This window comes from Semicossyphus pulcher, unplaced genomic scaffold (assembly GCF_022749685.1).
Source record: "Semicossyphus pulcher isolate SPU_LCO1_2020_fin unplaced genomic scaffold, fSemPul1.0.p SCAF_5, whole genome shotgun sequence".
Classification (NCBI taxonomy): Eukaryota; Metazoa; Chordata; class Actinopteri; order Labriformes; family Labridae; genus Semicossyphus; species Semicossyphus pulcher.
Genome location: NW_027211726.1, coordinates 19,483,907 through 19,505,849, shown reverse-complemented (window position 1 = coordinate 19,505,849; position 21,943 = coordinate 19,483,907). Strand labels below are relative to the sequence as shown.

The 21,943-nt window shown below is 40.0% G+C and overlaps 3 protein-coding genes across 7 annotated transcripts; all 3 read right to left on the bottom strand.

Annotated features, from left to right (window-relative positions):
• Positions 1–447: 447 nt before the first annotated feature.
• Positions 448–3,573, bottom strand: snx10a (sorting nexin 10a). 3 transcript variants are annotated; one of them, XM_069681030.1, is made up of 7 exons: positions 3,504–3,573; positions 1,859–1,906; positions 1,607–1,693; positions 1,423–1,523; positions 1,212–1,310; positions 815–1,009; positions 448–723 (listed from the first exon to the last, which is right to left on the bottom strand). In XM_069681030.1, the coding sequence occupies exons 2-7, from the start codon at positions 1,889–1,891 to the stop codon at positions 648–650; spliced, it is 591 nt and encodes a 196-aa protein (XP_069537131.1). In that variant the 5' UTR covers positions 1,892–1,906; positions 3,504–3,573; the 3' UTR covers positions 448–647. The 3 variants fall into 3 exon arrangements, with proteins under 3 accessions (XP_069537131.1, XP_069537133.1, XP_069537132.1); XM_069681032.1 differs by having other exon boundaries at positions 448–720; XM_069681031.1 differs by lacking the exon at positions 3,504–3,573 and adding an exon at positions 3,016–3,103.
• Positions 3,574–8,766: 5,193 nt separating this feature from the next.
• cbx3a (chromobox homolog 3a (HP1 gamma homolog, Drosophila)) lies at positions 8,767–11,552 on the bottom strand. Of its 2 annotated transcripts, none has more exons than XM_069681034.1 (5): positions 11,467–11,552; positions 10,468–10,621; positions 10,087–10,243; positions 9,656–9,750; positions 8,767–9,385 (listed from the first exon to the last, which is right to left on the bottom strand). In XM_069681034.1, the coding sequence occupies exons 2-5, from the start codon at positions 10,611–10,613 to the stop codon at positions 9,259–9,261; spliced, it is 525 nt and encodes a 174-aa protein (XP_069537135.1). In that variant the 5' UTR covers positions 10,614–10,621; positions 11,467–11,552; the 3' UTR covers positions 8,767–9,258. The 2 variants fall into 2 exon arrangements, with proteins under 2 accessions (XP_069537135.1, XP_069537134.1); XM_069681033.1 differs by lacking the exon at positions 11,467–11,552 and adding an exon at positions 11,327–11,460.
• A 1,038-nt stretch (positions 11,553–12,590) lies between these two features.
• On the bottom strand, positions 12,591–19,673 carry nfe2l3 (nfe2 like bZIP transcription factor 3). Of its 2 annotated transcripts, none has more exons than XM_069681028.1 (5): positions 18,916–19,673; positions 17,051–17,131; positions 15,647–15,760; positions 15,028–15,493; positions 12,591–14,917 (listed from the first exon to the last, which is right to left on the bottom strand). In XM_069681028.1, the coding sequence occupies exons 1-5, from the start codon at positions 19,429–19,431 to the stop codon at positions 14,145–14,147; spliced, it is 1,950 nt and encodes a 649-aa protein (XP_069537129.1). In that variant the 5' UTR covers positions 19,432–19,673; the 3' UTR covers positions 12,591–14,144. The 2 variants fall into 2 exon arrangements, with proteins under 2 accessions (XP_069537129.1, XP_069537130.1); XM_069681029.1 differs by having other exon boundaries at positions 12,591–14,914.
• Positions 19,674–21,943: the final 2,270 nt, after the last annotated feature.

Here is a 21,943-nt window from a genome sequence, read left to right as displayed (position 1 = left end):
TGTATAGAAAGTTTGAATCAACCTTATCAGTGTTGTAGACCTTCATCTCACTACAGTCACCCTGCAGGTCCTATGATGTCTACACTCCCTCTACTGGGCTTTTACAACAATGCATGGCTGTCACACTATTCAAGAGCATGACAAAGCTGAAGAAAGTGCCTTCTACTCAAAATATTAATGAATATTTAAGATGCATTTTTCTTCAAAAGAAAGAACCATTTATTCATTATTAACAGATCATAAAAGTAAGTCATTCAAAACATTCTTTGCCCGACTCAATACAGCTCCACGGCAGATAAAAATATACTTAGTAAATATTTAAGAATATTATAAATGTAGATTTACTATACATTTTTTTTAAAATGAGTATTTTTTTCAAGTACACTCTTCATTAAATGACCAAGCAAATGATTAAAACACAACAGCGTCTAAGGGTAATAATGCTGTAAACAGTAAAATAAAACGTTTTGCTCTTTGTAAGATAATTAAGAAAAGCAAGAGCTCCATGGAGTATCACAAACAGGCTGATACATCATTGACCAGTGTCCAAACACAGGAGGAGGTCGTCAAGTAAAACTGCTGTGCCTCAGGACGCACTGAGCTGGGTTTGGGATCGTGAAAGACAGCTGCACAGCTCGGGGTCTCTGTCAGAGGACTCCAGGGAGGGGGCTTTCTCGCAGCGTTGTGTCCACACTCAGTCCGAAGCCTGACGATGAACAGCTGCTGGGATAGGAAGTAGGGATGGAGGAGGTCATCGTTAGACAGTGAAAAAAAAAGTCTTTATAAAAAGCAAACCATCAGTCTAATCTGTTACCTTTCACAGTCAGAGTCGCAGGAGGAGGACTTCTCTAGTCTGCTGACGTAGCCGCTGCTGGTGCGCTGGATGGCTTCAGCCACCGTGTACCTGGTCTTACCACGAGCGCACCTCTCCATCCTTTTGATGCTCAGGTCTGACTGGAGGAACAGATGGAGCCGACTGTCCGATAACAGCAGAGGTGTATGAAGAACGCTAGAGAAGGTAGTAAATGACACAATGTCAGCTGGTGACATTTAACAAAAATTAACAAGGCCACTTGTAAGTCTAATAGAGCTCTTGCTTTTCACAGATTATTTCTTCACCTCTGTACAGACTAAAGAGGGTAAAAGGATACCACTAGGTGGCAATGCTATAATTCATTTTGTGCCTTTGCTTTCGCTGCACAGCTTCTCACTTTTCTAAGAACTCCTGTAGGCCCTTCATCCTGCTGGAGACCTGCTCCTTGTTCCTCAGACTGATGAAGGGGTTCCAGGGCGGCAACTTGGGTAACTCTCTGAACACACAATAACAAAGAACATACACTCAGAAAATGTATTGCATGCTGTATTAACAAACCACATGTTAATAAGATGACTTGAATCCGAGATAGAAACTTGTGGACATACATGATGAGCGCATTCTGCTCCAGGCAATGACGCAGCCAAACAAATTCACTGTAACGCCGCCGCACACAGGAAGTCTTCTTTCGGAAGCACATGCTATTCGTCTACAAAAGAGAGACAGATCAGTTGATTAGACTCATCAGGGAAACTTCAAGGTGATTTGACCCAAAAGAGAAAAACTACTCACATGTACACAGATCTCATAATCAATGTGTGTGTGCCAGAAATCATCTTTCACAAGCCGGGGGTCCCGAACACAAATGCTGATAAACTCCTGCAAAATTCAAAAACTCCATTACTTAAAAGTTAGAAAGATGCGTCAGTTTCAAATTAAAACACCACGAGATGAACGCAAGTACTTTTCAGAATTTTCAAAGTATCAAAATCCATACTGCACAAATCCAAAGTGAACAGAAAGAGATGAAGTGTGGTTGCTTACAGTTTTAGACAGACTGTCCAGAATACTCTCCATACTGGATACAAGAACCTGCCAGAGATGGAGACACAAAAATACAGTCAGTTGCAATAACTTTTCCAACTTGTAAATGTTGTACTTGAAAAACAATGCCAGTGGTTACCCATGTGACAGCTACAGTAAATTAGCATTTGGACAAACAACATTTCAGCTGAACAGTTATCAAAAGAACTGGGTTAGCTTAATACAGTAATAATCATTCAGGCAGTCAAAGTCCATTTATTTTCAATGCTAGACCTGTTGCATGCCAGGCTGGTGATTAATACTTTATAAAACTCAAAACTGTAGACATTTGGAGCTGATGCAGCATAAAGTGGGCAAAGGAGGAGGTCTTAGCTTGAAATCTTTCCTTAACACCCACAAATACAGCTTGAAACAATTAGAAAACATTTCCTGGCACACTACAGGTCAGCCAGTTCTTTATCCGAATTAATAAAGCTACTATGATGCTAGATTGCTAATACAGTAACATTTTCAAGCGAAGAAAGTGGCTGCTTTTGAGATTGATGTTCCAACTAGGCCGATGTTAGAAATACTACAAATATTGAAGCTTGCATTTTAGCTGCAACCGTTTTTTGTTTCTACTGTTGGGCATGTTTAACATGGTACCTGTGTTTGTAACCTGTTGTCTCCTCTGTCTCCAAATTATTCCAAATAGCAGAAGTGCTGTACTTTTACCACCAGAAAGTAATTGTCAACCACGTTCTTTTTCTCAGCCATAGTGCTACATAATCTTGCAATTTCCACCAAATTGACACCAATTAATCCGAGGGTAGCTGACGCCTAACTGGGGATTCATCTGATTTGAATGCAGCCCCATGTATCCAAGTGTCAAACAGATAGCTAGGTCAATGTTTTGCATCTTATTACTGCCATTCAGGCAGTCTTTAGCGATGCGTGTTTTGCCAATGCAGTGATAATGAAAAGAATTATTGTGCAGCCCTAGTTCACATGAAATTGTTCCTTGTTCCTCAGGCATTTGTGAGGCTTTAGCAACATGCTGCATCACACATGCCATCAAAAGCATTGAATCCAAGCGAGACTAATCAATATATCGGCAACAAACAAAGCAAAGTCCTTGAGACAACCTCACACATTACACTGTACTCAACTCCACTGACCTTTGCGTGACATGAGGATGCAACAAATTCCACTACGTGCAGTCACAAGAGCTATAAGCACACTTTGCTTAAGGTAGCAGTTACAGGCCTCTGCACACAAAGGGCAAATAATCATTGATGAATTCTGACAAAAAGTCTTTCAGCCTAGAAACAGGCTCAAATGCCAGGACAGCAGACAATGACGTGCAGAACTCCAACATCTCCACAGCCACTTAGTTTATTAACCTGAATAATACTGACCTCATTTAACTTTAGGGTATTCACACTTAAATAAAAAGCCAATAGGTGGCTACAATGAATGGAAAAAGTATTAATATAATTCCCTACTTTAGACTGCAGCTGCTGTAAACATGACGCAGCTGCATTGTTTAGCATTTGGGAGAAAATGCTTCTGCATGGACTTCATTACATAACATAACATTATATTACACTACATTACAGCATAGTTCTCTGAATTTACTTAAATATCGCCTGAAATTTAAGCCTACCTTGTCAGTTTCACTTCTCGAGCCCGGTGTTTGTAAAAGAACCTGGAGCAACTCAGCGGTGTGGTTCAATGCTCGCGCTGCCCTGGACTGAACTACTTAATGCTGTGTGCTAATACAACCTGCTAACTGCTCAGTGTGGCCTCTGCCTCTGTGCTTATCCACGCCTTCTCTGCCAAGGGAAAACCATATCGTATTAAAACAAATATACACAAAAAACAAATAAAAAGTCGTAAAATAATTTTTTCAACGGCTTCCCTCTTCAGATAAACGTGTTAGCGGTATCCTCACTGAGCAGCTGTCACTAATTAATCAGCACGATCAGTTTAAACGGTTTCACCTGGTGGGAGGAGGCGGGCTGATGTTGATTCAGGGGAAAGTAGGATTGGCGACAGGTACTGCAATTCACAAGAGTTAAGCTTTTGAATTAATTGTCAATAGCCAACTGTAATAGAACAATATAGTTATCACTGCTATGTTTTAGGCTACATTGCTGATTTAGTTACCTACTATTAGGACGTGTACAAAATCTTTGTCCATCTGGGATTTGTGAAACAAAGGAAAATGTTTCCTCTGTATTGTTCATTTTATATTTAACATTTGATATGAGTACCTGCAGTAAAAAAAAAAAAATACTTCCCATAAATAATTATAGGCCGACAAGTCTTAAGTATAGTTGATATCCTGAGTTCCATTGTACACATTTTTTGGCCTCAATAGTAATTTTAATTCAAAGACAAAAAGGTCAACCATTGTGAGCAAGGGAGAGTAGTATTTAAATGTGAAAACTTAAGAACTTATTGTTCGGAAATACAAATAACAGACTAAACATTTAACAGGATTAAAAGAAATTGAAAATTAAAGTAGTATACAATTATATAGCCTCCAACCGTTACTTCCAACCAGGCGATTTGACTTGATAAGAGGCATTCCATGAGTGCTGATAAAGAGTACAACAGCACTGGGACTTTTAACTATGTGTACCACTTTGCTTCGGGTGTTCTGAATACTGTTAATTAATGTTACAGAAAGCAAACGTTGCCCCCAAAGCTACTGTCAACCGACTCATTTCACTGGTTGCACGATAAATGGAAACATACAGATAAATACACGATTTATGCCACATGAGAATCATTGAATAAAAGCAATATCACACTCGAGGTCGTACCGTTGTACTAAATATCAGCACGGCTGTGATTATCTTCAGCACCAAGTTTGTGGCAGAAGCTTGGATGAAACCTATGACAGAATCAGCTGTGCTGATATTTGGTACAACAGTGCCAACTCACTCTTGTGTAATATTGCTCAAATTCAATAATAGGTTAAGCTGATATCCTGGATAGTTTATGGCCAATTATTCTTGATTATTCTCAGTATTTTTTTAATTCAAGGACTGTTAGGTCAAAAAGACTTGTATTGTGGGCCGCATTGGAGGGGTCTTTCAAAATAATTGTGAACATTAGAATCTAAAAAAAAAAAAGAACTTTACTTTACTGAATATTAAAAATTGTAAAAATGACAGTAGCTGCTTGCAGACCTTATTTATGGTGTTTAGAAGTCATGACCTCATTTTATGAAAATCCTGGCTTTAGCCCTGATATTGGGTGTATTTCATGTTTAACACCGAAGGACATTTTTTCTCACTAATAGAATATCTAGTTCCCTTTAACCCCTGTTTTCTCCCAGCACACTAAGACATTGTGTTACATCACAACAACGACATTCACATGAAACCATAAGACAACACAGATATAAATGATGATATACTGACAACAACAACTGCTATACATGACCAATAAGTGACTGTACAAAACAACAACAAAAGAATAAATTAACCCATCAGCCTGACCCAAAGTATGTATAATACTGTGATTATATCCAGGTGGAATTTTAAAATGCATGGGGATTTTTGCAGCTATGCAGAGTGACGTCTGTAGCTATGGTACCTTTTGACACAGCACAGGCAGAGTGAACATTTCCCATAGCACAAACCAGGTTACTGCAACCGAAACAGTTAAGAGGCAAGAGGCCTAAAGCAGATTATGGGATATTCGATGATCACTGTATTAATGTTCATCCAAGCTACGCCCAGGATTTTAACAGTTTCCCTCTCAATTTAGCATTCAACCAAGCTGCCTGAGCACAAGGTTAAAACAAAGCCAATGGCATATTTTACTCTCAATCACTGCAACTCCTTAACAAGCTCTGATACCAGCAATATGACTCTCCTGCCAAATTACCCATGTAAATCCAAAGCCACACCACACTGTAAAACCACAATGGGAGGAATGATATCCCTCCTGGTGCACACATTATTTGCCATTGCAGTTTAGATTTAAGAGTAAGTCAAAGAGTTCATACCTTGTTCCTTGGAAGTGTATTCCAATAACCTCTCCAGTCCAAGAGTGCAGCTAAACACAGCTGGTGGGAGCTTAAATAAATACCCTTGCACCTCAAGTAGGGGTATTAAAGGGAGGCTCATTTGCATAGAAAGGTCTCCTAATCTTTAGTAATGTCAGCAGATAGGTCGTCCAGTGGCTTCTCTTCACTTTCAAACTGTTATGACAGGAGGAGAGTTTTCCTTTAGTTTGAAGCCTATAGATAATCTAATAGTCGGGTTATGGCTGATAAGTGCAATACTTAAAGTGCTGAAGAAAACATACAGAGTCAGGAAAGGGCTCCATGATGCGGATTATAACCAACAAGTGTTGTGCACTCGTAGATACAGAAAACATTCTGGTAACACGAGTCTAAGTTTTAAACTACATTAACATCTGATAGTTATTCAACATTAACCTGTAGTTTCTGGTCTGTATATGGCATGCAACATAAAGAACAAACACATAGTCAAGTGTACTTTGTAACAACAAGTGTGTGTTCATATGTTGACTCTTGTTTTATTGTGCAGGTATCGTGTGACGAGACGCTCTGAGATTTGCATACAGAGGACGACTGCGCTGCACTGATAAGACGCTTGATTTAATCAAGACATTCCAGATTTAAGATGTCCAATGAAAAGTAAGAACTTTTTTTAACTCTTATCTTTCCTTTGACACAAAGATGTTGACATGAACCTGTATCTCAGGTTGTTCCATGTCAGAGTTACAACTAAAGGGGTAAATAAACACAAGTGACCCTGCAGCTTTTACACGTTTAAGCAAAGGAGGATGTTCTTCATGTGCACTGCAGTCTTCAACTGTATAGACTCATATAAAGCCCAACAATAAGCACTATTTAATCTGGTGTTCTTGACTTTTACTTTGAAAAGAAAATCTGTTTTTCACTGTAGGAGTCCTTATTAACATTTCTGAAATTCACTTATTGAGAATAACAGGTTTATTTATAATCCTTTTTGGAACCATTTATAAAGAATATGATTGTAAGCTCTCACTTTGGCTGTTCAGAGATGTCACAGGAGGTTATTTTTTATGCATAACCCTGAGTTGCCTTAGAAACCTCACCTACACTAATTCTCAAGGGGTGTAAAGTCCATCTCCAATGCCCTAATGCCAGTCACAAGACCCCTCCAAACTGCTGCAGAGCCCTGCCATCTGGTGACACTTCCCCGGAGAGACACCCGTAACTGCTGATCTCAGCTGAGAAGTACTCTGCTTTAATGATAAAGAAGGGTGTCACCATGAAAGGTAGAGGTGGAAAATAAAAGTCCTGCATTTAAACTCTTAAATGTTCTCTCTTGTTAAACGTAAAAGTAAAGAGAGAGTATTTAACTTTATCTACAAATGAACTGCTAATTATAGACATAATTTAGTGTGAAATAGAGTAGTGGTTGTCAAAGTGGGGTGCTAGGGCCCATGGGGGTCCACGAACCACAGCCTGGGGGTCCCAGAAATAATTATAATACATTTATAAATTATAAAATTGTACTGTATCATTAAAAACTGCAAGTCTACAGATGAGGACCATTTGCACCAGTGAAACAAGCATATTGTGTCCATTACTCCCGCCCACGTTTGCTTTGGACCAATAGAAACTGATATGATTGGGGCGCTGGTTTAGCTCAGTCGGTAGAGGCGGTGCCCCATATATAGAGGCTACAGTCCTTGTCGCCGATACTGATCGCAGGTTTGACGATCCATTTGGTGCGTCAGTCATTGGTCAGCCCCCAAACTCTCTACACCTTACAAAAAAAAAGAAACTGATATGATTATGACACATCAAGTCAATCTTTCATGAATCACTCAACTCACTCTGGTTGCAACGAACCGTTCCTGAAGCTGTCTTGCTGCTGTTCATTTTCTGAAAGCTTTTAAGATCAATTACTTGAAAAGTATAAATGCTGTCAAGTTGAGTCCACAAGCAATTTGAATAAACTGACCCTCTGTTTTAAAGTATACAAGTGGTGTTAACATGATTCATGTTAATAGATTGAAATGTTTTTCCATTTATCACATGAAACAGGTCTGAAGTATTTAAGTTGATAAATAGTTCCAATGGCATCCAAGAGTGCAAATGGTAGTAAGCATATGCTTAATATGATTAACCTTACAGGGGAAGATGTTCTGTTTGAGAACCCCTGAAATAGAGGATTCATTTTGCAAAAAGGCTACAACGTTGTAACTCTGTAACCGCACAAGTAAAAATACTTAGTTTCTTCCTACATATGCAAATAGGACAAATTGTTAAATTAGAAGACATATGCAAGGACAGATGTGTACATGTACACTACACCCTGTTTCAGTATAAATATCAAACTAACAGGGTGTGTTCCATGTGTGCTCATGCAGGTTATCTACAGTGTGGTACACCAATTGATGGATGAACATTATTACTCTTTTCAAGACTGAAACTCACCCGTCTTTCTTGCACACGACTATCATGTGCTGGAAACAACTAAAGGAAAATCATACTTAGATGTTTAAGGTCAAACATGTATTTAAACTCCTGGGCGTCCACTGAAAAATGCTTTCAAAACTGGTCAGATAAAATATTGGTGTCAATTTTTCGTCACCGGGGTAGCAATTTAAAGCTGAATAAATACATGTGAACATGTATAGAGTGCCAAACTGAACCCAGATTGCAACAATAAGATGTACAGTTAACCTTTAAAAAAATCCTTGTCCAGGAACTATGTGATAAACATACATTTGGGGATCTAAAACATACATTTTCCACTCTTAAACACTCTTACAGACATTTAAAAATAGTGTTAGGATTTCCAGCTTGTAGTAAGTTGTGAAAAAAAATCTCATTTAACTTATAGCCTTTAGTTGAGTCGTATATGGCTTTTACCAATTCTAATGCACAGTTTAATTTGGTCACATAAAACCTTTATTAGAACTTCAAATTATATTTACAGGCCGAGTATACAAAATGCACTTTTAGAACAAAACATTAGAACAAGAGTGAAAAAGAAATCCTCATCACACACGATTGATACAAAAGTTTGTCCACGGATTAACACACCAAAGTATCAATTTAGAATTTACAAATATTACCTGTTATGAATATTGGTGGTGATGGGTTATATTGAAGAGTATGGTTAAACTAAACTTCCTTCTCAATCATAATGATACTGGAAGACAAATACATCACGACACCATCACCTGCTCTCTTGCAATCCATTCAGCTCATATGTACAACATCATTGCTCTCCTCGTTTGCCGCAAATTGCGAGGGTTGAAACATCTCCAAAGATAACTAAGAACGCTAAAACTAGAAGGCAAGCCAGAGGAGAAAAATCAGTCCTGAGGAAAAGGGCGAAGGTGGTGCAAGGATCTGTGGGTACCAGAGAGAAGAACTACTGAGCTTCATCCTCTGGACAGGCGTGCCACGTCAGTCTCTCCTCATAGAAAGAAATGACCACCTGAGGGCAGCGAGTGTTGGCCTCGCGGGCTGGGACCAAGTCTGCTTCATCTGAGTCTTTCCTAAAGAAAAAGGGGCAGAGAAAGAGAAAATATTAAAGCAATTGTTACACATACCTTATCAAACACTTTAGAGTTAGAGACAACTTAGAATGGAGGGATAATCTGTTCCTGCAGCAGCTAAAGTTACATTTCATTCAACTTTGAGGGAGAAAAATAAGCCTGAGTATCATAACTATGATCAATGGACTTGTTTACCATTTCAATGCATGAACATTTTCAACTGTTTGAGCCGTTTACACATAAAGGATTATTTAACTTTTCTGTTCTCACCATTTCATCAAAAACATCAATTCTCCACTACTGTCTGTTGCACCAATGATCCTTTCTGGCTCGAGGTTCCTGGCAAAGCCACGTGGTTTCTCAGCCTGTAAGTGGGGATAGAAAACACATAGGCATATGTAAGAAAAAGTAGTGATCAATTTATTCTTTAAAAATATATACTTTACCTCTGAGAGGCTAAAGATTATTTGATCGAAGGCTCATTCCAGGATGGGTTATGAATCTTTTATATAACCTTAACACATTAAAGTATTAAGGGTTTCAAACAGTAAGGTAATATTTACATGTGTTATTTCATCATTTACTTTACAGATACAGATTGAGTAATAAGCCTTATATGAATGATTTCCACTGCTTTATTCAAGTGGTATAGCCCCCAAGATACTAGTTTGAGAGGCATGTATAACTACTGATAAACTCACCACATCTTTCTTCTTGGCTTCCGTTTCAGGCTCATCTGTTGATGCCTTCCTCTTAACGGCAGCAGGCTTCTCCTTTACATTCTTCTGTGCCTCCAAAAACCCTGAAATAAGCTCCGGACAATCCAGGTTCTCCTCCGGCTCCCAGGTATTGTCAGCACTAAATGAGCAGGAAGAGAAGTCAGCATTTGCATATCAAAGCAACCATTTACACAATCTTCCATTAATACATATGCAAATAATTAAGTAGCTTAAAACTAGTTTTAACTGAAAACAGCAGCTTTAATCATGCCAACAAAATGACGATGGACAAAAGCATAGCACAACCCCATACCAGGGAAGCACTTCCAGCTCAGCGGGGTGCAGGTGTCCCAGGCAACTCACTCTGTAAATCCTTTCCACTTCAGGAAGAATTCTACTTTCCCATTGACAATGCGCTGGTCGAGTACTTTTTCCACAACAAACTCCTCAGGTTCCTCCTGCGTCTCCGGTGCATCCTTCTTACCCTTGGTATTCTGCTTCTTGCCCATGTTGTGCACTAAAAAAGAGAGAGGGCGACAACTTTAGCTGTTTCTGTAATTGCACGAATAAATGCAAACATAAATGGATATGCATAAAACTACTCTTCTTATCCACATTAAGCTAAAGCGAAGTAAATCACAGAAAGCCTTACACAAGGCACTCATTGTGTTAACTCGTGTTTTAACGTTAATGGTCGAGAAACAGGTAAAGTGCATGAACAGAGCAGCGTTTAACGTTACACTAAAATACAAATGATAAAAGGCTGCAGCCAGAGTTTGCTCTATATAATTAAGCGAAGGCGTTTTGCAGATTAGCATGCATGCTAACTGTAACGTTAGCTGATGAGGTTTGGGGCCTGTGGAGGAAATGTCCTCAACTTTACTGAGCCACCTGCAATGCAACGTCAATTAAGATGCGTGGTTAAGAAAACACATAAAGCACATGTAAGTAATGTTAAGTGATGCAATTTCTTTAAGCATATTATGATTGAAGCCATGTTCGTGTAAAGTATAAACACGTTGAAATAACCTTAAAAGGCCTTATGAAATGAAATAAACCTTAAGTAGACACTTAAACGTTCAGCTAGCCGACGTTCATATAGTGAAAAATTAGCACTATACTGTAAGATACGTTAACATACACCGACAATGTACATTAGTAAACAGGGTAAATTGTTATAGAAAAGGTTAGTTAAGACTGTTTTGGTAACGTTGTGGCTCACTCTTTCTGCGTTAACTGCGTTTCCTGCCTCGGAGTCCAAGTTGTTAAAAACAGCTTCCGCTAGCTTGTTTGCTTTATGCAACAAAATCTAGGCTAAGCGTGCACGATGTGGCGCTTACGGTAAAGTTCCTGCATACGCACCCTAAACCGAAAGAAATCGCTCCGGTGATGCTTCCTCACCACGCGGTCAACCTTTGCTTTATCTCTGTCTGCAGCACTGGGCGGGCGCCAAAAGCTGTGGGTCTGCTACGGCAGCCTGGAAGGAAAAACGCGCTTCGCTTTGTAATTTGCGCCTTATGGATGGATGATATTTAGTTTCAGCCCTCCTTACCTTCAAAGGCTGTGGGCCAAGGTACCTAATAAAGGCCAGTAAATATCCCGAAGTGTTCCTTTTTTTAGCATATATCTATGGAAGAGCAATCTCGGATCCCATCGGCTATAGTCTGATGACGATATAGCCTCTGGGGACAACAGTGAACATGCCAGGCGTGTAGCCAGCTGTTAGCGATAAACGACTTCCGTCAAGACTTCCTTTTTTGCGTGCTGTATGGTTTACAGAAAAATAAAGTTTTTCTTGTGATTAACTTTAAATAACGGGTCTTACCTTTGCCGAAATTTCAACATCATGATGCAGTTTACTAAAAAGTAAAAATGAAGCTTTGTCAGACCTGTCTTCAAGGGGAGAAGAAAACAACTTTTATAATGCTCGTTTGCTGAATGGGAGGTCGGATTGATCATTTATGATGCATTCGAGGAAGTCAGGAAATCTGAACGCTGAGCGGCTTTGGTGACACCGCATTAAGGGAATTTATATCAAGTTGAATTTTAGATCTACAATGAATTGTTAGCTGTTAGCATGCAGATGTCTGTTTATAGAGATTAATAAGAAGCTAAATCGGTATCAGATGACCAGTGATGGGAGCCGAGATGTCATTGTGGTGCACTGCGTTCCGCCTGCTTTTGCTCTCCACAGTTTTTCCAGCATACGCCGCAGCCTGCTGATACGTGATTGGTCAATATAACTCGGGACTACAAGTGTACTACAAACGGAAACTAGAACACTTGCCGCCCGGAAATCCACGTCCCTGCCTACAGATTCTCTGTAAAAAGAAATTACTTTAAGAGTGACAAACAATGTTAAACTGAAACATGCATTCTGCCATCAACAGCATCATTTAGCTTGAAGATAGGCTGTCAGCAATGCTAAGTATTTCCACGGGCAGCTATGCAAAACTGTGGCACAAGAATGAGACAGTCTGTTTCTTTTTACTTTTCTTTTCTTTTTTTTTTTTTTAAATCAGAAAACAATATCTGCGAGAGCATTTCAAAACCCTTAAGCAAAATAATTCTATCAACATTCAACAATCACCATGCAATCATAAAAATAAAAAAAAACATTGGCCCCCACAACAAAGAAAAACAGTTTGAAATTTATACAAACAGAAAAAATAAATTCTCGGTCAAACCAGAAAATTAAATACAAAATTTGTGAGGGAGTAGGAAATAAAAAAACGTAATGAGTCACACTCTTAACTATTATGTACTGTTCTCCATTTTACTCACACACTTGTCAGTATAAAGTGTTGGGCCTATGAATATGATGGCAACTTCTACTAAATACTTTCATCAACTCTCAAAGAATCTCAATCATATAAAAAAAAAAAAAAAGCAACATCTGAAACAACATTTAATCCTATTAAATAGAGTTGGTGATTGTAGTTTTTCAGAATGAATTGTTAAGGTCCATTTTTGGGCCATTTAAAAAGGAAAAATGTATTTTAAATGAGTGCACTTCAGTTCCCCAAAAAGTTGTTTTAACTTCTAACTGAATCTGTCACATTAACTAAAGTATGAGGTAGAATATAATCTTGCCATACTTTCAAATAATTGAAATGAAAGGGTGAAGCAAAACTGTGCTTAAAAACAAATTTCAATACTCAAAATTAATTCAAAGTAAAAATGGTAGCCTCTTAATATGTTATCATAATGTGCATCTGTGAATAATGTAAACACACACTATCCAACACACTTCTCCAATGCAAATTAAGGCCTTGTCAGTTTAATCATTGGTATATTTTATGTCATCAAGACATAAGGAAAACAACAAAATCCTTTTTTTCTTCCACATTTCAGTTCATATTTTTACTGAACAGTACATGCCCTCGAATATGTGAAACAAATCTGTAAACTTTGATAGACAACAGCCTAATATTCTTACAACTTTGACATAAATTTACCATTATGAAAAAAAGGTACTGCTCTTGATGGTCTCGTGATGCATATACGCATTTCAGGAACCTCAGAAACTTTAATAAATACAATTTTTAACCTCCTTATACTGAATAGGTGTACACTGAGGGGCAAGATTACATGGAAACAAAGAAAGAGAGGCCTCCACCCAGATCTCTATCCAGTAACTGTCACAATGCCGGCCATATTGACTTTTAGACATGTCTTGTGGTCTATGGTTGTCTGTAAAACTGTAAGACTCAATGACTCTAATGTTGTCAGGCACAAAGAGAGACTGGTAGCATCGCCAGCAGCTTAGCTCTTCCCTTGACCTGCCCCAGGATGCCTTGTCCATCTGTATTGAGCAAAAAAAGTCCAGTGTGTGAGCTACATTTTTCCCATGAGAAGTTTTATTTACAAAAATTCTTTTCAATGTTCCAAGTTTCTTTTCTTTTTGCAGCTTTTGCAGATTCGGGGTCCCAACAGCGGTGAATCCACACCACTTTTACAGAAGAGGAGATCCCAAAACCAGAGTCAGGCAAGAAAGTTCAGAAATATTCAAAACCCAAGTCTCAGCTCGCGATACTGCATCATTGCTTTTTGTCCTTCTTCCTCTTGTCCGTTTTGTTGCTGCTTGATGTGGAGACAACAGGCCGTCTCACAGGCTGAACTACAACCCTCCCGTTTGCCCCGCACTGCAGGGTGAACCTTTCCGGGTTCAGGGGCTGCCCTGAATCATCCCTCAGCCGGGCCAGGACATCTCTGGTCAGCTGCTTTATCTGCTGGCCCACAGCACCCATTGTCTTGGCTGTGAGCTGCTTCTCCCTCAGCATCCTGTCTCTCTGTGCTTGCAGCCTCTCCACCTCCTCTTGCAGCCCTGTGATGGCATCCAGTTTGCGCTTCCGGCAGTTTTGCGCTGCCAGTTTGTTCTTACCCCGTCTGCGGATGTCCCTCAGGAGGGTCACCTGTTCAGGGGAGAAGCCTTGACCGTCGAGGACTTCCAGGAACTCCTCCACGGGCATGTTGACGATCTGCAGGACAGAGAAGGGGATGCACATGGCGCGGGCGCGCAGCTCATCACGACTCAGATCCCTGTCATCCAAAAACGGCCCTTCATCATCGCTGAGAGGCTCCTCTTTGATCCCTTTGTGGTGAAGTGTTACTGATGGCGGGTTGAAGAGAGCAGGAGAAGAGTAGCTGTGGTCATGCCACACATTCTCACTCAGATCAATAGGCGACCATGTTGTGGTGTAGTCAGTGATGCCTTTTGGGGGGTTTGAATCCACCTCACTGCTGTAGCCTGTAGCTCCACACTCATCCTCATAGTATGAACTAGATGATGATGACATCTCGGATGAGCCTGCTTGAGAAAGGAGTTAATTATTGTATTATTTTGTCAATCAACTGCTTAGCTTCACGAGCCAAAGCAATGAAAACATTTAATCTGCAATTATTTGTAGAGATTGGACCAACCTGGGGAGACTGGACCTCCAGAGCTGCTCTCCAATGAGAGGCCAGAGTCCGAGTCCAAGTCCTCGAGGACCTGTGGGTCGATGCTCCCCAGACATCCCAGCAGCTGGTCGTCCATAGTGTCCAGGCCTTCCAAACCCAGCTGATTGATCTGGTCAAACACTGCCTCATCCAGACAGCCATCCAGTGCACTATTTCCAGCTAAATTACAGACCGAGGCGAAGGGGAGAGCAGCCATGCCCAGTGCCATCCCTGGTGACGCGTCCGAGTGGGAGGAGCTTGTGGATTCCATTCGAAAGAGGGTTCTTCGTTGTTGGGTGGCTGGCTGAGGCTCACCTCTTTCAGACGCCACACCAAAAGCTCCAGCACTGGTTACCATGGCATCATGTAAACTGACATCCTGGCTGATGGCACTGGTGATGTCCGTGTCAATTTCTGACAGACGCCCAGTAACAAGGGAGTCTAAGTCCTGCACATAAGAAACACATTCTCAGTCTTTAATTAACTACCTCAACATGTTGATTAGTGGACACTGAAGTGTTTTAACACACTGAAAGTTCCCATTTTACATCTGAATAACTGTTTACACTGATATTGTGAGCTGTGTAAAAATACAACTTACATCCAGGTCAGTAACAGACAGAGAGAGTAAATTGCTCCAATGCTGGTCAATATCAATGGCAGGAGGATGGTTGCTTGCTGGATCAGACAGCGCAGTGATGCCTTCAAGCAGACTCTATAAAAAAGCAAATCATGTAAAGAATACAGCACAGGAAATTAATTGTACGTTCTGTTCTTGCAAGATTTGCCTTTAATATCAATTACGCGGGACCAGATTTTTGTGTTTGACGTGTTCTGGTTTCCGTCTGTAGCTCGTTTGTAGTTTAAGTTTAGTTTAAGTCTGTGTGGAGAGCAAAAGGGGCGAAACACAATCTGGTGTAGGACTGAACGATATATCAGTTGCGATGTTTGCATGTGCAATAGTCACATCGCAGGTCCTGCCATTGTTAAGCAGATTGACTGAAACACTTCAAGCTGCTAATTTAATGTTGCTTGGTGAAAAAAAAAAAACGCTCACCATTTTGTCGTTTCCCACAAGTTATCTACAGGAAAAGTCTGTCTGATTTCACATTAGTGCAGACCTTTACACAGCGGTCAGTTCACTCTGTCACCTGCATGTCAACAAGCATGCGATGCAGCTCCCGTCACAGATTATGTCGTCGGAATGATCGAGGCATACGATCAGTTACGCAAGGCGGCTTTGGACTATGTGTATTATCAATGGTCGCAGTTAACCAGCAGTGCTGGTTAACACTGTGGTCACATAAACAGAGTGCTCAAGGAGCGGAAGTGCTACAGAGTGTTTACTTTTAGCTCCTACAATTGCGTGAGGTTGTGTGCACCGTCCTTATATATATTTATACAGTCTATGGTGCAGACAGGAAGTAGGATACGGTGAGCTTCCGTTTCCAAAAGTAACTGTCACCGGGCGGGTTATGCTGCTTAAACGTGCATTTGAACATCGTTAGAAATGATAGATGACATACCGTATAAGTAATGCAGCTGCAGCCCACAAGTCTTTTTATATTTATTTTATAAAGAAATGTGTCGCTGCTCCTGAACTCTCTCTACTTTTCTCTCTAGTGTGGTAAAAGTAGGAGGGGCAACTGGCTGTTGGGTTCAGAGATCGATTAAATGTATTTATATCAAAGTTCATTCTTGCGTAATAAGGAATAGGAACGGATACACAAAGTCTTTTCATTTGGAACATAAAGCCATTATTGTGCTTTAACATAATCTTACACAGCATTACTAAAACATCAGAGAAGTGCGATGTTAATTATAAAGACATGTCAGGACGCAATTTCAAAGGTTAAACATGTCTGTAAATTGTGACAAACGTGATGCACGTCTTGTGACAAACTTACAAACACTGTAGTGTGTACTCGCAAAAGAAGACCAGTTTAGTTACGTTCCAGAAAACAGGGACTACACTAAACACAGCTGTGACAAAGTAGGATCATACCTCGTGTTCCAGTGTTGAACTGTGAGCCAGCTGAGTGAGTGGGGCAGGTTCTTCCTCCTCCTTAACTTTAGCATCAGTCTCCTGTTAGGGTAAAGAAAGGCAGGTAGAGAGGAAAGAAAAAAGAAAGAACAGTCGATTAGTTTAACAACATCCAAAGACCTTAAAAGACAATTACATCTCAAGTTTGGTGACCCCAATCTGGCTGATAATCTTAGTAAAAGGATTACTCCTTGGTTCTGGCAGAGAAAAGGTTTGTTTATGAGCGGTTTGTGTGACTTCTTTCATCGTAATGGCCTTTTGCAATGTATAAAAAATATGTGAGCCGGTGTATTCGTCTTTGAAAGTTGGGCTTAGGATCTTTTAATAAAAGTAACAGATGGGCTAAATACTCTCAGAGAGGACCTAACCGTTTTAGATGTTGGAAAACACCCCTGATATACAGAGTACAGCATTTAGGTCATCAGCTGTCTGCCCAAGACAAACTATTCTTGATATCTCCTCACATGGACAAAAAGTTATTTTTCAGGTGTTAAAGGGTTTGAATTCAACTGTTCAAGAACAAAGTAATTGCTGAATCCGTTTTTGCGTTAACGCTGGGGGCAAAAACATAAACTGTCTACATACAGCCCAGCTCTGCCAAAGCTCTGTCTGAGCTTGTCGACATCAACTGAAGAAGTGTTTTCAACCTCAACTGGCCCAGTCAATATAGATTGTCATTTATTTTCACTCTCAAGTAGCAGCTGTAGTTCTCTCTTTTGAAACATCATATTTCAACATGTTGCCCCACAAGCAGTTAAACTATTATGTATTTTACAAAAGAGAGGATGAAGAATAAAAGATGTGTCAACATCACATTATCTATCTGAACACGAAGCCTGGGAGGGGGCTGTGTTCAAGTATGGACCACCGCTTTTGTGTAAGCAAACAGGGTGTGGGTCTAAGCCTCACGCTTCCACCTCTCAAGGCCCACAGCTGGCAGCTGAGTCTGAAGAAAGGGGATATAGTTACACAAACGGCGACATCAACTGCCCTCAGGACACAACATACACCAAGCAGCTGTTTCAACCCTGAGCTAGAAAAACTGGATCACAGAATGGATTGAATATAAAGGTCTGGGTGTGATTACACTTTTAAACAGTCACAGATTACAGATGACATGCACTGAATATGAAATAAGACATCATTTGAATCAACAGTTTTTGACAATAACATGTTAGAGACCCTATTGGCTAATACCTTAACAGCTGTGTGGTCACACTGGTCTTATTAGGGTCTTACTTGTGAAGTTAATTCTACTGTGCTGACTATTTAGAGGGGCTTAATGTGACATGCTCCATAGTGCAGGGTAACAGGTGCAGGAGAAGATTGAATACCAGATGCTGTACTTCAAACTAGACTTTCCTGTTAACTGGTTGTACAATAAGTAACTTATTGAACTAGACCTGTTAGGTGTTGTTTAAACGTATTTTATTGTTTCCATGCTTACATAAGGAATGGGAGTATCCTAATCTAACTAGGCAAGAACCTAATCTCGTAATTGCATTGTCTGACCATGCAGTGGTGGAGCAATTCAAAGTGAAAGTGACTGCACAGTTCATGTTCTGCCAACAGGCTATCATATTATGTTGTCTTGTTTCCTGGTTCAGGAGGAAATGTAACTATGTAACAAGTCACTGGTAGGATTGACACCCATCATTATATAACGGGCTGGTGCAGCTAGTTAGCTAGTGATAGCATTAGCTGTTCTGTTAAACATTGGAGACCCCCTCAGACTGCTTACCAGCCAAAATGATTTGCTCGTATAGCTGAGTAAGCAGCAAAGTCTGTTTAACTTGATGTTACATCACACACACACACACACTTGCCTCTTTAAGAAACTCGCAGGCTCCAGCGTCACAAGGCCCTGGTCCAAGTTCAGGGGTTGTTTGGTACACATCTTGGCCTCTGTCTGGCAGGTGTTCACTGTCACCCCTGGCCTCGTCTCCGGGGCTTTCTAACCCCGAGCTTGTGTCGGTGTTGTTGCTGGTTGAAGGCCCACAGTCAGCCTTGTCAGTAGCGGACACTTGGTGCACCAGCCACGCGCTCAGCTGTGTGGGGAACCGCGGAGAGCCGAGGTTTCTCACATCGTCTAGAAGCCGGCGACTTGCAAAGAAATAGTCCAATTCAGGACATTTCGGGTGAACACTGTATCCGTCAAGATTGTCTCTTAAATTATGAAAGGGTGTTTGGGTGTAGGCTGAGCTAGGACCCAAGTTAATCTCTATCAGAGGCGAGTAGTAGCCGCTTAAGTAGCTGTCGATATCAACACGAACTCCAATCAAACTGAGTAAGATTGTCAACTGAATCAGACCTTCTGTCAGGTATTTTTTCGCGATTTGCATTTTCTAAAGACTTTCAGAGCTGCAAATAATTGTAAAATCCTGACCCAACAGTTCCTCTTTCCCGAACGGACAAAGGGAGAAGCCTAACAAAAGAGCACGCCTTCCCCTGTCAGACAAAGAGGTCCGCCTGTACCGGCGAAATCGTCAGATAGCTATGCTAGCTGTTAGCAGTTAGCTATCAGCTTTAATTACCGGTTAACGGGAACCTCGTGGCGCAAACATTGCGAAAATGTTGCTCTTCAGTCCCTGATAGCGGCGTAGTTATTCGTAGGCAATGCCTGTTATCAAAACCCACCTGACGTTCTTAATTAAACAGAAAATGAAACATCTGAAAAGCTAAATGCTGTCACCGGAGAGTGCGGCTACTGGGGAAACTTCGTTTCAAGATTTGCATAGCTGATCCTGATTGGACCAGAGCGTTAACCGCAACAGAATGTGATTGGGCAACGACAAAGTCAGTTATAATTCCGACCAATGAGAGAAATGGATTGTTTTTAACCACCACCAGCCCCACCTCATTTACTAGAACAAACATAATTTATAGGGAAAAACAGCCGAAACAGCACTTATTTCACTTTAGAATTACAAAGTTACATAAGAATAGCCCGTTTAGTATTCATTTCAAACATTCAACAGTTCATTGGTCCTAAAGGGATTTCTCAGGAGCATGGCCAGCTTGCAGTTCCGGGACGTTTGTGCTACTGACCTGCATTTGTGCTATGTTTGGCCTACTGGTAAGTGGCTGAATTACAGTTTGAACTTGTTCAACTATATCATGAGCAACCCCCTACAGAAGTGTAATGCCAACGGTGAAATCTTGGCGTCTACAAAACAACAACGCATTCATGTGGATTAAACAACTTAATACTAGTTTAAGTAGCTGCACCTCCACCAGTTCCAACGTTAAATGCTGCGTACACAGCATAATAATAAAAATCCCATTATAAATCATGAAATCAAATAACAATTAATAAGGAGCCATTCTTAAAAATTAGATGTAAATTTGCTGTGATCATCATATTAAGTCTACTTGTAGGATTGCAACCTCAGCTTAATGGTCGAGGTAGCATCAGATTAATTCTGCAGTGTTCAGGGGGGGTTCATTTATTTTCTATGAGTCATAGATGGACACACTTTTTGACTGAATACAATATTGAAACAAAAATACCCAATATTTATTAGGAATTATCAAGTTAAATCTTCTAGAATCAACATGTAACAATTCAGCCTGATGATGTTGTTGATGATGTGTTAAGGTCATTTTATACTTGGCCGGGAAGCTACTAGTTGATGTTCCAGTGTCTGTCCTTTCAGCGACTTTATGGTGCAGAATGCTGTACATTTAATCTGAAAAATAATCTTTTATTACAACAATAACTTTGAATACACTTTTACTTATACTAATTTATAATAACATTACATTGTTCACAGTATTCATGATACACATTTCACCCCATCTCTAAAATAGTGAAACAAGATGAAGTTGCACCTTAAAACTTATTGAAATTGTCCTCTCCAGCTGAGTTAGATTGGTTTAATAAAAAAGGTACTGTATACATATTTAGGTTCTGGACAGTTAACTACAGCCCAATAATAGACACAAACTGAACCTAAGATGACATAAGAAATTGAAAGCCCCATGTGAAATATTTGTTTTCTCATACGAGAACCACAAACACAAAACAAATGTGTTCAGTTTGTCCTCCAACACCTCGGGCATGAACTTGCTTTCCTTTATCAAAAAAATGTCAAAGGGGGTGATTTTGAAACCCTTCTGCACAGATCGACTGAGACCTCCAGGGCCTTTGTCTGGCCAGAATAACATGTGTTTGCTGACATCTATAATCCAAGGTCTGTGCTTGTTTATGTCAAGGGTGTGATTTGGGGCAACCTTGAGTTTAATCAAAAGAACAGAAGCAGAAGACACAAAGGATAAAACACAGACACGGTTACGCCTTTCTAAAACATTTATTGTTGAAGAAAATAGTAAAACACACACAGAACTGTGAACTTTCCAATAGTGGAAGAAGTATTCATATCCTTCACTGAAGTTCAATTAAAAAACTTCTTACTGTCAAAATTTCACAAATAAGAGTACATATATATAACTAAAAAAGTAAGGTATATAACAAGTTAGTGACAAGTAATAAGTATAAAGACATAGTAATGTCAATGTAAAATTGTATTACTGTTTTATTATATATAATGCTATATAATGTTGTGTATTGGAGCTACTTTTAAGATCAATTGACAATAATAACTTTCTTAGTCATATCTAAAAGTTCTCAGTTAGCCAATGAAACAGTGAAGCTTAAGAAGCACCACCTCTTCATAACTGTGCTGCAGGCCAATAGACATTAGAGTGTCTGTGATCTGGTTCACTTGCGACCCCTCCTGGCGAAAGGTGGTAACATAAAAATATAGCCATTTCTAGATCCCCTTTCCACTACTCAAAACAAACTGTTATTTCAAAAACGTTGCTAAAATTTTGCAACATTTGTCTTAGACGACG